The 16,862-nt window shown below is 33.8% G+C and overlaps 1 protein-coding gene and 1 pseudogene across 7 annotated transcripts in view; one reads left to right on the plus strand and one right to left on the minus strand.

Moving 5' to 3' along the window:
- VPS13A (vacuolar protein sorting 13 homolog A) overlaps nucleotides 1-16,862 on the minus strand; it is a 192,145-nt gene that overhangs the window by 15,032 nt on the left and 160,251 nt on the right. For all 7 annotated transcript variants that reach the window (XM_036218237.1, XM_036218236.1, XM_036218235.1 and 4 more), the window contains 3 exons: nucleotides 5,381-5,466; nucleotides 3,138-3,261; nucleotides 744-818 (listed from right to left, as the gene is read on the minus strand). In XM_036218237.1, coding sequence (XP_036074130.1) covers nucleotides 744-818; nucleotides 3,138-3,261; nucleotides 5,381-5,466 — 285 coding nt within the window. The remainder of the gene's footprint in view (nucleotides 1-743; nucleotides 819-3,137; nucleotides 3,262-5,380; nucleotides 5,467-16,862) is intronic.
- On the plus strand, nucleotides 12,162-16,105 carry LOC107517191 (annotated as a pseudogene).

Raw genomic sequence — 16,862 nt, forward strand, 5'->3', positions numbered from 1 at the left:
GTTCCTGGTTTGGGGTACAGACGTAACAAGCGAACTGGGAAACAGTCATACATAGCCAGGACCAAAACAGAGAGTAGTATGAGGGCAGGAGTATCAGAAATAGCATCTTACTTTTGATTAATGAGGTAGATAATCAGCTCAGTCTTCTTTTCTTGACAGTACATGTCCTTGTAATTGCTATAATCCCTAAAGTACGCATAGTACTTTTCAGTTCACGTTTCACATTTTGAGGAAACTGAGGTTAACTGACTCCTCCAAGGTCTTACAGTCAAGAAGGAACAGAACCAATATTCGAATACAGATTTTTCTGACTATAGGCTTGGCTTCTTTTGTTCTATGCCATACTATGTCCTATGCTATAGTAAGTAATCTTTTTTAAAAAAATTACTACAGCTGTACAGTAAACCAATCAACAATGTGGGGCCACACTTTCCCTGATACACCTGATAGATTAGCATTAGAATAAAATAATTTGTTCTGTTTGTTGACTTTTTTACAAAATATTACAGTTAGGATTTAAAGCAAGATGGAGCAATTCGATATGAAAAACAAGTAGGTATGTTGAAGCCAATCTAATGTAAAGTAGTTTGGGGAAAATATTATCTAGTTACATATATTAAAACTGTCAAAACGTAAAAACAAAATTAAAAACAAGCAAAACTTATCTGCTTTAAAAGTCCAACTTTCATGGCATTGAAATGAGAAGCTGTTATATATTTACGTAAAAGATTTATTATATTTACCCTAGCATCCTCTGGGGTCTTGAAGTTAATTATTTTTCCAAATTCTTTGGCATGGAATACAGATTTCACCCGTTCCTATAACGGAATAAGTAACTTCATTAAAATGAAAATCCAGTTGTAGAAATATGATAAAGAAATGGCACACAGTTTTAGAAATCTGTGCTCAAGCATCCTTCTTATACAAATCGTACACCTTAAGAAAAGGCCAAGAATAGGAAACCGATAATAATCAAACACAAATGGAAAAAAAAAAAAAGACTAAATACTCACACATCCATTATCACTAAACCTAGGTAAAAAAGCTTTAGGTGAGATTTTAATTGCTAAAGCCATAAGGGTTTACACAGAGGACAGGAAGGAGATAAGTCTGGGAGCAGTGTCACTGTTTTTCCCCTTCAAAAACTTCTCGGATAGTTCCTGATATCTGGCCATGGAATAATGATTATTTCAGCTCAAAAATAATATATCTGTATGTGGGTGTACATACACACATGTGGTCATGGGGGTGTGTGTATGTATGTAACTTCCAAGATTTCAAACCACTCATTCAATAATAACATAGCTCAAGGATCAAAGAAATCAGGGTTGTTCCCAGATCCTATATGACTATCTTCCAGTTTTTATACTCTTTCGGTCTTCTGTTCAGTGTCTGTGGGGAAAACTGTCTAATGGTGGATGTTAAGCATTAGAGGGACAAACAGAATGAATGGGATTATTAAGGAGGAAGATGGTGTTTGCCTTTGTTATCCATGGATAGGGTCACAGTGTGGAAGTTTTACTAGTCTAACAATTCCTATAATGAATTCAAATATCTATGCAAATATAGACTCCAGAAGAAATATGATTTAAAAAACAAAATGATGACTGCTGATACAATATCTCGAGAAAAGGTAGAAGGGGAAGAAATCAAGAAGATAAGAAGTTTATCCTTGGAGAGAGAAAAAAAATATTAAAAAGCCAGGAAACTGGTATGGGTTAGACCAGAAGTTAATAGCCACTATCCATTATTTCATATGTGGTCACAGAGCCTTTCATTTTCTAAGTGAATCAGAGAAATTCTAAATGGGAAGAGTTGGTCTCAGATACCCAAGAACTAGTATCCAGTCTACTTAAGAGCTGCCCCATGTCTTTGGCATGAGTGGTCAGACAAATGTTGTTTCTGCCTGCCTATGTCCAGTGTCAGTGTTCCACACTCCACATAAGATCTTACTGAACCTCCTTTGAGTAACTCTTTCTCACCTTCTCTCCCTCCAAATTCTCGAAAGAGCTCACCCTTCCTTCTTGGTAGAACTATGGTGATCCCGTGACCATCACCTGGTCATATGGTCCATTCCAACTCCCTGACCAAAGTGACTGAAGCAGGAATAAGTAAGTAATCAAAGGAGGCTCAATGAGAAGCTTTCATTCTGCTGAGCTACTAGGATATAAGCCTGGAACTTCTGCTGGCCATCCTGTCCCCAGAGGACAGCCTGCTAGAGAATGAACCCAACACTGAAGAAAGTAAAAGCTAGAGGTGGGGGTGGTGAAGAAGGGGGAGTATGAAGGAGAAGGGAAAGGGAGGAAGAATAATTGCTAATGACATAATTTAAGCATATCTAAGTTACAAGATGTAGACATAAGACTTTTCCATTACATAAGTCAATTCAACCCCTCAAAACCAAAACAAAACAAAAATTACAAAGAATAAAACTTCCTTGATTTACATTTCTACTAATATAGCCAGTGCCAAAGTGGCCCTACATATAAGTATCTGGTTAAATACACTGAGGCCAAAAACATTATCTTATATCATATATACCTATTATATTAATAAACCTATATATTACTCCATCCTATAATACCTAGTACAATCATTACAACTTACAATGGATATTGGTTCGCTATTGATTTACCAAATGACTAGCAATTCACTATATTTTATATCAACATCCAAGTACCAGGCACTGTGCTAGCTGCTGGTAATCAAAGCAAAGAGAGAAGCAGCCTCTGCCTTCGAGAAAGTTATAATTTAAATGAAAAGATAATATCTATAAAAGAGAAAGAACTTTTCAAGTGTCTTTTTGAGAGATCTTTCAGGGAAAAACATTCGGTAGAGAATTGCTAGAGATTCTGAAGTAGACAAGCGATTTTCTCATGTTAGTGCCATAGACAGCGGTGGGAAGGTAAGGCTCTATGACTGAATACAATAAGGACCCAGGGATGGTGTTGTCAGTGTAAGAGCACGTAAGGTAGCATATTTTTTTCTTGGCCTAGCTTTCTTTTCTTTAAGCCTGAGTAAGACGGCAGCAACATCTATAAAAGAGATGGGAGTATTACGAAAGTAAAGGGGACTACTTCAATGCATTATTTTCAGTGCTAAGTTTTTGAAAAAAAAAAAAAATCTATTCAACACACCTTTGCTTCAATGCGCAGTCTTCTCCCATGAACAATAAATGGCTCTTTGGTAAACTCATCAAAATTGTACTGCCACTCACATGTAAGCTGTCCAAATGTTCCTTTTGTTACAAATAATACGCCACTGCAAAAAAAAAAAAAAAAAACTTTAAAAACCAAGGCACTTACATCCAATAACATATTATTATCAGGATACACATTTTTTGCAAGTACATATAGAACATTTACCAAGAGAGACTAGATTTTGGGTCATAAAAAAACCTTAATGAATTGAAAAGAACTGAAATCATATGAAGTATCTTCTCCTCTCATAATGAAATTAAACTAGAAACCAATAACAGAATAATAACGAGGATATTTCTAAATGCTTGAAAATTGGCATACTCCTAAATAGTCCGTGAGTCAAAAATTCTCAATGGAAATTAGAAAAAAAAAAAATTGAACTGAATGAGAATGAAAATACAACCAAATTTGTGCGATGCAGCTTCAGCAATGTTAGTGGGGAATTTATAGCATAACATGCTTAGAAAAAATGAAGTAGCTATAAGGCCAAATATATAAGGCACTTTATAATAGGAAAAGTTTGCAGAACCAATTGTTAACCAATATTCTGGGGAACTTTTATGTAATTAATGCTTTAGAATAAGTGCTTTTATTACTAAGGCTCCATGTAATGTTTACTAACGTACACCAAAAGAGTCTTTTAAAATTAATCCTTGTTTTCTCCCCATTATGAGGGAAAAAGTAAAGCAGTGAAAATGTATTCTATCTACAGAAATTCTATTTAAGCCTTTCTTCAAAGGCCTTTCTTCCCTAATTCTTCCTTCTGGTTGAAACATCAACTGTAGATACAACCAGAGGTTTCTTTAAGCAACTATACTTTAAGTTAAGGAATTGAGGTAAAGAAAAACCTGGCTCTCGGCTAGAATGGAAGAGAAAACTAATCAGTACTTACATCTCTCATTCAGTCTCTTGTCTGATACCCTCTTTCACCAATGCTGGAGCACAGGGACTGTGGAACAAACCTACTGGTCCTCCAGTACGTTTTCAACCATGTGAAAAACCAAAGATAGGCTAATCTCACAGCAGGTACCTAGTATTCCCTCTCCTGATTTAAAGACTTTTTTATCCTCAAATCTGAAACTTGGAAAGAAAATCCTAAGAATAAATATTACCTTTTGATCATTACAACTCGCACAGTTCCTTGACTATGTCAAGGTTTATGTGACCTTATTTTAAGAGTTCCACTATATTGAAAAGAAGGTAATTTTGAAAATGTTGCAAGCTTTAACTCTAATGAGTATTTCTTCCTTTGGTCAATGAGGTTAACAAAAACATGATTGAAAACTGCTATGAACAAAATGCTGAAGCACTGTCTGTAACTGTAAAAGTTTAGAAACAATTTAGATGTAAATTACAGTACATACTACTAAATAGATACTAGGCAGTCATTTACCACTTAAGAAATATCTCCATATGCTGACATGGAATAATCTTTAAGACACAGATCTTAAATAAAAAATTAAAATGAAGCACAGAATTGTACATATAATAGATTTCCATTTATATTAAAAAATACGTGTGTATGCTTGCACAGGGGAAGAATATTTCAGGAATGATACAAAGGAGACAAGTAAAAGTGGCTGCCTCTGGCAAGGGGGAAAGAGGAACTGGTATCCGGGATGCATGAAGACTGACTTTTACACGTATATGTTCTAATAGTGTGTGAGTTTAAAATCTATGCAATGGCCTTTACGTTTATTTTCAAGACCATGTTACTTTTTGTATAAGAAAATTAAAATAGTGCTGTAAATTTTAAGACTTGGAAATTATCAGTATTAAAAACATTAAAAATGACTAAGTTCAACAGTCAGCTTAAACAAGATGCTTATATAACTTCACCTTTTCAATCGTGAACAAAACTACACAGCTTTGCTAACCACTCCTTCCTATCTAGCCATAATCTCTCCCTCAGTCACATTTTCACTCTGCCATCCAAAAATCTCCATATTAATAGTGCATGTGCTCATTCTTTTTCCCAGTAAAAAAATGACTCCTGGAAAAACTCGCCCCTCTGAGGCTATGCCACTGTGTCTTTACATGTACCTTCTACTGCCTACAGGTCTGCTTGAGAATTTGGCTGTAACCGGGAGCATCTCGGGAACAAAAGATGAATAACAACTGCTTCACTTCATGAGTGGTTGTCAGTTAAGCCCTCATCAAATTATGTTAGAGAAAGTTACCTTTTGGTTATCATTAACATATCTGTCTTATTGATCATGACGTGGGTAAAATATTTGTATTTTGCAAATCTTCCATTTTCCATGACCTAAAAAAAAAGGTGAAAGTGAGAAAATCAATAAAATTCCTATTGTAATGCAAGTAATCTCTTCTGATCCTTTAAAAACCACCTCTCAATGGGGGCAAGTCGTTAACAATTATATAGTAAATATATCATCAGAAAATTGAATATTCACAAAATCATTGCTGCTTCCTTTTTAAAAGCACCTATCTGCACTGCTTTAAGATTACTCAGTTGCAGTTATGCCAATATTTAATGCTGAATTTTTATGAGATATTATCTTACAAAGTTTAAACTGAGCCTATTAGGTTTATATTAAACTATCACATTCATATTATCTTGGAAAATATATTAGTATTTGATCACATCTATACAAAAATAGATGTAAACACATATTTAAACATATGTACCATATAAATTACTATTAGCTCCCACCTTGTCTCTTCCCTGTAATATCCCTACCTGCCTTACAAACGTGATTTTCTTTGCTAATCTCACAACTCATTAAAAAATAAGGAGCAGAGTGTTTCCAGACTAATGGGAAACCCCAGGATCTAATTAGCATATGCAATGGCCTTTATTTTCAAGATGGTTGAAACACTGTCTAACCATGAAATTAATAATCCTTATGTCAGAAAATATAACTATATAAACAAAAGAAACTAGATCAATTTTAAATCTGTTCTAAATACTATCTGCTCTGAGGATGTGGTTAGTTTGGCTACTTAAAATATGTAGACTAGACTACTATTTTTTAAAGGCAAACTAAGTAATTGTGGCTAAGATTCCTCAATAAGACATATGTTAAGAATTTAGCCAAAATATTAGATCTTTTGAAGAAATCCAAAAAGGGGATATGTATCAAAAAAACTAAAGTTATTTAGCCTAGAAGAAAACAAGTAACTTCATAATAATCATGGTAGAGAGGCGTCATAGAATAGTCTTCATTTCAATTGAAGACAGAAGTTAAAACCACCACAACAAAAAATCCAACTATAACAGCAAGATGAGGCATACAAATTAATTGCATGGTAGAATTTTCTAACTTCAAAGATTACAGTATTGAGTAGAGTATCTTTCCTGTATCCTATAGTAGGTAGGGCAAATAAATAAAAATTCCTTGAATTACAAATGAAAAAGGAACATAACCACAGGCTCAGAAGAAATTATTATGAATTAGATAACAAATTATGCAAATAAATTTGAAAAACCAGGCAAAATGGGTCACGTGTTAAGAAAATAAACATTATTAAGAGAAAGAAGAATCAAATATTGGAGAGGAAGGGTAGAAATTATTTGTAGATAAGGTCTATCTGGAAAACGCAAGTACACAAAGCTCAGTAACTTTATTTTATAAACACAATAACCAACTGGAAAAATAGAAGGAAAAAAAATCCTGTTTACAAGGGAAATAAAAAGAAAGTTACCCTTAGGTTTAACAAATAACATACAGAATTTATGTGATAAAAGCTAAAACACACTATTGAGGAGAAAAACAAAATTTGAATATGGAAATCTATTTCTTATTCCTGGATAGAAAAATTCATTACAATAAAGATGTTATCTCCCCACCCCCAGTTTTACACACACACACACACACACACACACACACACACACACACACACACACTCTCTCTCTCTCTCTCTCTCTCTTTCTCTCTCTCTTTCTCTCCTCCCCCCCACCACCCGCAATCCATCTTTCCCTTCCTCTTTCCTTCTCATCCTCTTCCCCCCTCTCCCCACCTTTTCTCTTTTTCTCCTGAATTCCAGGATAGTGTTTGTTAGTTTGTTTTGGGAAAGAAGAGAAGTGATTGAATAAAATACTAATATTTATCTAAGAAAAAGTGATAATATCCTGTAAATTAAGAAAGGAGAATGAGAACTGCCTTAGCAGATATTAATGCAATTTATCAGTTGCAGCAGTGAAACAGTTTGGTGCTGGCAGAAGTTATATACAGACATATCAATAGAAAAAACAGATTCCAGAAAATGACCAAAATGCACACAGGACTTTATAAAATCCTATATATCTACATACAGGAATTTATGAAATCAACACAGCATTTCCAATTCCTGGGCAAAAGTGTTTATTATTACATAAATGGTGTTTCAGGCAACTAACTGGCTAAAGATGCATCCCTGTTTCTCTCTTTATACCAAATTAATTCCACATGAATCACTTATTTAAGTATACAGTACAAAACTACAGTGAGAAAGGCTTAAATATAAAGCAAAAAGTCTATAAAACTTAATGTAAAAGATTCCTAAGTACATGAAAATTAGACACCTCTGAATGGCAAAACATAAGCAAATAGAAGTAAAACAACAAAATAAGTTGGGAAAATATTTAACAATAGAGACATAGAACTAATTTCATAACACAGAATTCTATGAATAAGAAGTTATAGTCAAATAAATTCTATGAATGTGAATGAAAAATAGAAGGTAAATAAATATAAAAATGTGACAAGTTTATGAACAGGTAGTTCAGCAAAACAAACAAAATGTGAATAAACATATGAGAAAATATTCAACTTAATTCAAAATCAAGAAAATGAAAATCAATTAAACATACTTGGGTCGGCAATTCCAGGGCAAGTATTTATCTTACGCAAAAGTATGTCAAGATAGACATATAGAAATCTTCACAGTAATAGTGTTAAAAGCAAAAAATGTTAAGTGTTCATTAATAGGGGACTATTTAAACTACAGAATAGTTGTACAATGGGATGATATTATACGGTCATAAAAAAAAAAGGTAGACTTGTGTACTAATATAGAAAGATATACAAGATAATACTAAGTGAAATTACTGAGAATAAATGAGGGGTACAGAAACACATACAGGTATACTTATTTATACATGCACAGGAAATTTCCAGAAGGGTTGGTAGTAACACACCAATCTGTTCATTGCACTTATCTCTGGGCTTGGAAAGAATAATAGTGGGAGTGGAAGCAAAGCTTTATTTTTAACTTTACAATCTTTTGCTTCACTTCTGTGTTATTTCATAAGAAATTGGCTTAAAAGTGTTTACTTTCTCTTGTCCTATATGGTTAAGTTTCAAAATCAAGAAATATTGATCTCTTCAAAAACATCACTGCTACTAGAAGTCAAAAAAATCAATACATCCTATTAATAGATCACAATCTTCAAGTAACTTAAAAGCTAAGGTTCAACCTTAACCTCAGTACCTAGCTTCTATTTCAATATTGTTTTACACTTGGGTATTGTTGTTGAGCCTGCCTCTCATCACTTTTCACTTTTTAGCCTTTACTTAAATAAAATATAACCTGTGCTTATAAACAATTAAACCAATTTCAATAGTCACAATAGCATCTGGTATAAAGAAAAGCTCAACGAAAAAGGTCAATCATGCAATGTTTTCTGGAGTTCATCAAAAACCTTAAATACAACACTTGAAAGATAAATGTACATTATTATTCAAATACCTACTGTGAAACATATAATGAACCATATTCTTTGTTATTAGAATGGATAAATTTGAATAAATGTCAAAGATAACTCCTCACACAGCAAAATTTTACTGGTCAGTCTCCATTACAAACATGTGAATATGGAATAAGAACAGCTCTGTAAGCAAAAGCTAAGACTTTGGAACTTAATTCCATAGAAGCATGGGAGAGAATGGGAGAGAATGTGATAGCTTATCAGCCACCACCTTCCATCATGCTGTAGAGTCAAAAAATGTCATGCTTTGGTTAACAACTTTCTGCCTAATTATTTGACTTGATAAATTTTCTTTATAGAAAACTTGATAGTTTTCAAAATGTCATGTTATTTTAGGGGAAAACAACAACAGAATTTTACACCTAAAGAAATGTTATTGAACATCCTAAACCAATCTCTTCCTTTAAGACATGAAGAAATCAAGTACCAGGTGTCTTAAACATCTAATCTTCACAACGACCTAGTGTAGTTAGGTTATAGTTAGGCGACTTGCTTGGGGTCACAATGTCAGTTGCAAAAGTGGGCTCAGAAAAGTGGTTTCTTCACTTCTAATTCCACTGCTTTTCACTATACCATGATGTCTCTTCTTATTACGGTGCCTCAAAAATGTCTTCAGTATCCTTGAATGCTGGATATTGCTGAGATAAGCAGCTAAAGTAGCTCAGGCCAGTTGGTTTTTTTTAAGTTAACAGGGTCTAAATAATTTAGTGTTAATATCCTATCTTTCTCCATCCCAAACAGATGTTAGCTTTGAATGTTTCTACTAAAGTAATTTGTGATACCCTTTACAATTAATAAACCATAAACCAGCAAAACTAAGGCTGAGCCACTATGTAGAGCCTTAGCAAAAAGACCAAGATTTGGCTGAAATATAAAATGACTTAGCTGAAGTATCAAGCACAACAATCTGTGCTTTAGATATGTTAGCCCAACTTAACATGCTAGAATGTTAAAGGAAAAACAATTTTTCCCTTATTCATAAAAAGTATGTATGAATTACCTATCATCATTTGCAAACTTTCTTAAAGAAATAAATGGAAAATACAAAGGTAACTACATTCATTACATATAATTGTCAGAATCTATAGATAACAATTAAAAATGTACGGTTATTGGTAAAAGGATCCATTTTGCATTAGAAAATTCGAGAATGTTAACCTTAGTTGGTCACAGACTCAGGACGGTCACAAACTCAGAGTCACACAGAAAACAGGAACTTGAAAGACACTGGTATTAGGGTTACCCTCTGCTAATATCCATGTTCCCAATACTTCAAAGAGAGAACATAAACTAGAAATTACTATGCAGAAAACATGCTAACAATCTCAAATTACACAAATGCTATGAAGTAGAGTTCTGTAATAAAAATACTTTGGGGAAAAAAAGCAAAATATGAAAAGATATTGGGAACATATCACTAACACAGAAGGCTTTAGATCCCAAACAATATATCCTTTACCCTCAGTATTGGCAGGGGATTGGTTCCAGTCATCTTCCTGGAAACCAGAATCTGCAGATGCTCAAGTCCCTTAGTTCGCCCTCTGCATAAGCAGGTTTCATATCCTCAGATTCGATTTAATCCAGGATTGGCAGAACCAGTGGATATGAAGGCCTGACTGTAAAGCACTAATAATTTGTGGGAAATATATTAATTGGATAAAGTATAAGACCACACAATTCAGCAAAAAAGAAAAATCTGATTAACATCTTTTTTCTAAAGGTCATGGAGGATAAAAGGAAAAGGAAATTTATCTAAATAAAAGATAAAGTAAAAGTAAGAATGCTATCAAGCAAGAAAATCTACTGGAGATGAAAGGAAAAGAGGAAAGGTTTATGAACAGCTTATACTAAAAAATTAAACTTACTTTAAAAGCAACAAAGTTCAGGCAGATAATTTTAAATTGTAAGGGTAAATGCTACCATTTCTCAATTGTTTAAGAAATAGACACCTTGTTCAAAACAATCTTATATTTACAGAAAATTATAGTCAATAAGCATAACTTCAAGTTATCTGATTAAAGATTATAAACAAAAAATATTTTACTAATTCACTTCAAAAGACTCTAAGGGTCACGGCCAGGAAAAACACATTGAATCAAGCTTTAGGATCAATTATAGTAGAAATTTATTATCTCAAAGCTCCGTGATTTCATATATTCATATACCTAAAAGAATAAATGTAAACAGGACTGGAAAAGTGATATTTACCTTATTCCATGAGGCAGGATTTTTTTTCTTTTAATAAAATCTGAGTGTCATCAGATTTGAAGAAGAATTAGCCCTTACTTAGTCCCCCCATACCTTTGTCTCCTCCCATGCTATTGAGCTATTTCAACTGTCAAAGTATAAACTATGTTGATAGCTTAGACGGGGCAAGAAAGCTGAGCATAACCACGTGACTTAAAAGCAAAAAAATAAAACTATTACCTTAATATGAATTGTCATCAACTGGTTCAACTAAAATGGTCTGGAGAAAGGCAGAATTATGTTCATGACATAATTACGTGCATTGAGAACGGACCATTAATTAATCTACCTAATACATTCTAGAAAAAGGGCCAGAGAGGTGGGTCAGAAATAATTTAAGTGGATAGTTTCAAGAGTCTCTCTTAATGCATTTTCAACAGAATCTCTTTTGAGAAGCATTACTGACTCATGATACCACGTTTACTTGAAAACAATAATAACATTTCTTTCAAAACAATGTATAATACAGAGCAGACCAAATCACTGGTGTTTTGTTTCTACTGCTCATCAGTTAGTGTGTGGAAATTATCCTGGTATTTTAACTAAAGTATTCTATTAACCTTGAAAGGAAAAAGGGATAAGAGTTAATGATGCTTTTATCTTGGTAAAGAGGAGACAAATGAGGAATACAGAATTATATAGTGATGAGCAAGAACTAGCATCAAGTGCTATCCATTTGGAATAATAAAAATATAATTAGTTATTAGACATTGTACTAATAATCACAGACATGATCTCAATTGTTTAAACCTACTGTTCTTTGGTGTTGTGTATATCTCAACACCAAGGTAATCTTAAATAATATAATTATCTCCATTTTGCTGTCTGGAAACTGAGGTCAGACAAGCATAATAAAAGATTATAAAGATAATAAAAGAAAAAGGCTGTAATGAACTCATTTACTTAGTTCCAGAACCCAGGCCCTAAGCTATAATAAGGTATTGCTGCATCTCAGGTAATTATTGTCAACATGAGTATGGGAAAACTACATATATTCCGGTAGATGCACTGGGATCCCACTTCAACAGCTCATTGGAATATGGGTTCAGATGTCCCACAAGCTGTATCATGTCCCCGACAAAGCTTCAATTTCATATAATATCTAGGAATCACTCTTTGGAAGATTGGGCATATCTTATTTTTCTTTTCATTTCTACAGTTCCTCAGAGCCTCACACGTATCAGCTAATCCACAGTCAAAAAGACACTGTGAAGATCCCGCATTACAGGGTTGGACAACACAGCATGTGTTTTATTCCTGATCACCAGAATAATAAAGCTCATTATAATTATAATCTCATGAGATGAGCATGAATTTTCTTCAGGTCTACACCTTAAGATCTAGAAGATTGTCTAATGCATAACTAATAGGAGTTTAATAAATACTTGCATAAAAAATACACAGCATTAATTTTTTTCTTTGTATGTGTATAAATTATATACTAAATCATCCAGCAGAAATTCAGTTATATATAATTATACATTTACTCTTTTGGCAATTTTAAAATTCAAAATAGCCTGGCAATTTATTTCAGAAAATTTACATGAAATATCCAGCCTTCCACACTTACATTCCAAACTGCGGCTTCACGGGATATCCCAACTAAAACAACTACTTAAGACCTGAAGGACCACAAAATAGCTAAACATACATTTTTCCACACTGCTTCTTATAGGATTCTTTACAGTGGTAAATTTTCACTGAAAAATTGGCATTAAAGTTCATTACGCAGGAGATCAATTTCATTTGAATTTATAACTAAAGACTCTTAACTGACAAAGAGATGACAAAGTATGCATGGTGCTTCCTTTCAGAGATGACATTAAATTTTGTTCTAAAGTGAATGAAAGGGGTCTCCAAACTAATTTTGTACGAAAATGAATTGTACCATTTGGCAAAAGAACATTGTTTTTTCATAGGATATTCGGCCAATAAGAAAACAGACTTCGAACTTACACTAAAGTCTTTTAACACTATTGTTGGAGTACACACTTAAAAAAAAAATCTAAATGAATTTTACTAAACTCAACTCATGCTGAGAATCTCTGTTCCATCCAAAGTAACCAGGGAGAGCTATAAGGCAGAGCTCTAACATATCAGTAGAGAAGTCATGAGTTGAGTTCCATGTTATAGAATAGTACCTTTAGCTAAATAAAGACCAGAGACCTTCTAAATTAATATCGATTACAGAATTTTAGATCTATTTGCACATCCTCAGTAAGAAGACTCAAGTTGAACCTACTTGAGCTTAACATTTGAGAATTTCTTTTAAAACTAAATATTAAATTTTCTATTTTACTAGTATTTATCCTTCCTTAAAACATTTACAAATTTAAGGGATGTAATGATGTCAAACTTTTGAAAAAGATTTACAAAAATAATTAGTCTCGAGTTGCTATATTAAAATCAAGTTACTGTATTAAAAATCAAAAAATTCATTTTACACTTGAGACAAAGAAAATTAAAACCTCCCTAAGTGAAACTATCACCTCTAGAAAAAGACATATTTCAAAGACTTATTCAAAAAGTATTTTTATTTAATACTGGAAGGTTTTGAGTGCAGTGAATTACTCTATTGGCCCAAAATAAAGTTAGGGGGACTTATTACTAAATGTTCAAAAGTGTGGACCTTGAAAAATGATGTACCAAAGACTCTCCAAGAGATTTCTGCTAAACAAATAAGTGAGGTATGTAAACTGTGTCCAAGATGGATAGGTAATCAATCTCCTTTTCCATGGGACCTGCTTTATCTGTGATGATAAAACTCTATCTTGTTTGGATAACAGAATTTGGTTCTCTTCAGTTTTCTCATCCCATTCAGAAGTATGCTTCTGAAATGGAAGAGTTACAAAATGAAGAGTGAAATCCAATGAGCCTTTATCTCCTAATTCTTTGAGTGCACTTACTCAAAATTTCAGATGAAGCCAGGAAGAGTATTCAGCATTACTCTGGGGATCTGACTGCCTACGGTAAGCCCTTTCTTCCAGGTCAGTTGTAATTCTCCTCCCGAAGTAAAGGGAAAGACCTCGTCGGCTGAAGGCAGTTATCTTCCAACTGCTATTAAGGCAGTGTTTGGAGCTAATTATAAACCTGCAATTTCTGGAAAAAAAAGAAATATACAACAAAGAAAAACAGCCTCCCTTCTACAACAATTTACACAATGGCAACCACGATATCTATGTTAAGAGATTCAAATACACAGAGAAAATTTCAAAATATTTGAAATGGGTAAGAATATAGTACCCCCATGGGATAACCCAACTGTCAGTATTCATACACAATGAAGGACACAAGGTCAGATACGCATCACACACATTTTAAGAGGAGATTTAAGGGGTAGAAATTTTTTTATAAGGTAAAATCAAAAGCTAGAAATAAGTTCAATCAAAAAGCAGAAGCTTCTACATCAGCTATAAAGTTCTGCTGGCTATATATGTATTTTGGAAATAAAAACCAGGCTTCCCATATTGGAGATTAACCTATGAATGAGTGACTTTTAAAATCTTTACAAGTTAATAGCTCTGTTTATAAAAACTTAAAATAAAATAAAAAATATGTAACAAATTTATATATTTGGATCATAATCACATAAAAAAATTAAAAGGGAAATACAGCATTAATGGGGAAATACAGCATTAATGGTGGGGAGAAAGAATTTTTTTATTTTCTGGTATTTCCTACTTTACTGAACATATATTACTTTAACAATGTAGAAAATAATCTACTTTAATTAAAAATTTTTTTCATGTCTCTTGTAACATACTAAAATTGTAGATTGAGAATCTATGTTAGCTGATCCATAACAGGGAGTTAGTTAGCTTTATCCATGGAAGTGTGGATCACTAAATTTTTTAATCTATAGAAACCCCAAGTATTATTGAATATATTCAGAAAATCTTTGTAGACATACGTAGTTAACAGGTTATTGACAAACGATAACACTAGAAAAACACGTTATGCCTATTTAAAAAGAATATACTTAGCTAAATCTCTATCCTGATTGTTTAAAAATTTGAATGCTCTAATACTTAAGCATCTCCAGAGGAATGGCACACTGTAATTTAGAAACTATCTTATCATTTCACTGTTTAGAATATGTATATACGATGAAGAAGGTTACATTAAAAACCAATTTTATGAGATGGGAGGGTCCTTGGCTAAAGCCCAAAGTGGATCAAAGTGTTGGGACTCACACCATGGTCACGGAGATGTGAAGGCCCTCAGCATGCCTCCTCTGGTTCCTGGTCCATGCTCACCCTTGCTCTCCTACTCATCCCCATGGAGAAGATAAAGCTGATCCAGAAGCAAAGCTGGCCAAGCTGGCCGAGTGCTACAACATGCCACTGTATGGAGACCGTGACAGAGTAGGGCACCAAACCAAGCTGTCCAAATGAAAGCAACCTGCTCTCAGCGGCCTATAAGAACATGGTCGTGGCCACAGTTCTGCCTGGAGGGTCATCTCGAGTACTGAGCAGAAAATCAACACTTCTAACAAGTTACATCTGATTTAGAACTATTGAGAGAAAGTGGGAGTCCAAACTGAGGTCTATCTGCACCACCATGGTGGAATCTTTGGGTAAGTATTTAATAGCCAACACAACTAATTCAGAGAGCAAGGTCTTCTATCTGAAAATGAAGGGAGGTTACTTCTGGTACCTTGCTGAAGTTGCATGAGGTGATGATCGAAAACAAATGATACTGCCCAAGGTACTGATATGAGGCTTTTGATATAAGGAGGAAAGAGATGCAACCCACACACCCAATTCATTTGGGGCTGGTTCTTTTAAATTTTCTGTATTATACTATGAGATCCTTAATAACCCAGAGCTTGCCTGCACACTGGCTAAAATGGCTTTTGATGAGGCCACTACAGAACTTGATACAATGAATGAAGATTTGCACAAAGACAGTTATCTTTATCATGAAGTTGCTTAGACACAACCTAACATATGGACATCAGACCATGCAGGAGAAGAATGTGATGTAGCAGAAGGGACAGAAAACTAACTGTATACAAGGTGTCATTCTTCTTCCCCTCAAGAAACCTTTTTACACATCTCCATTCTCCATTCCATTTGGATTTCTTAAAGCAAAGAAACTATTCATGTGTATGGAATCAACTGTTTATAATTTTTCACACTGGCTTTGGGAAAACTCCATTCCTTGACTTGTTTTGTCTTGGCCTCCTGGTGTGCAGTGACTGTAATAGAAAAGTATTAATAGCTTCATTTCTTATAAACACAAGTAACTCCCAACATGTATGGGAAGGACTAAAAATGTACCTGGTATTTATGTAATTTGATCTAGTACTGCAAGTGACTGTTTTGTATTACTGAGAAGATATGAAAATACAATTAATTATAAATTGTTCTACGTAACTTCTTAATTTCTACATTCACTCCTTTACTCTTTCTGGGGGGTTTCCTTTCAGTAAGCAACTTTTCCAGGTCCTTAATGTATTCCTTTAGGTAGGAACCCAGAAGTATTAGTTTGAATAGAAAAGCATTTGATATTTCTAGGCTAGGAGGGCAGGTCACAAATTGAAATAAGTCCTGTATCGTACATGATGGAGGTCTTGTGTACTAGTGACAACTGGGAGTTTCCTTACTTGTTCTTCATTTGCTGCTGTTTCACTTGACAACTTCCTTTCCCAATAATAATTCTTTTACACCTCCCGACTTTGTAGTTCTGGTATTCACTTTAC

This window comes from Rousettus aegyptiacus, unplaced genomic scaffold (assembly GCF_014176215.1).
Source record: "Rousettus aegyptiacus isolate mRouAeg1 unplaced genomic scaffold, mRouAeg1.p scaffold_m13_p_3, whole genome shotgun sequence".
NCBI classification, from domain to species: domain Eukaryota; kingdom Metazoa; phylum Chordata; class Mammalia; order Chiroptera; family Pteropodidae; genus Rousettus; species Rousettus aegyptiacus.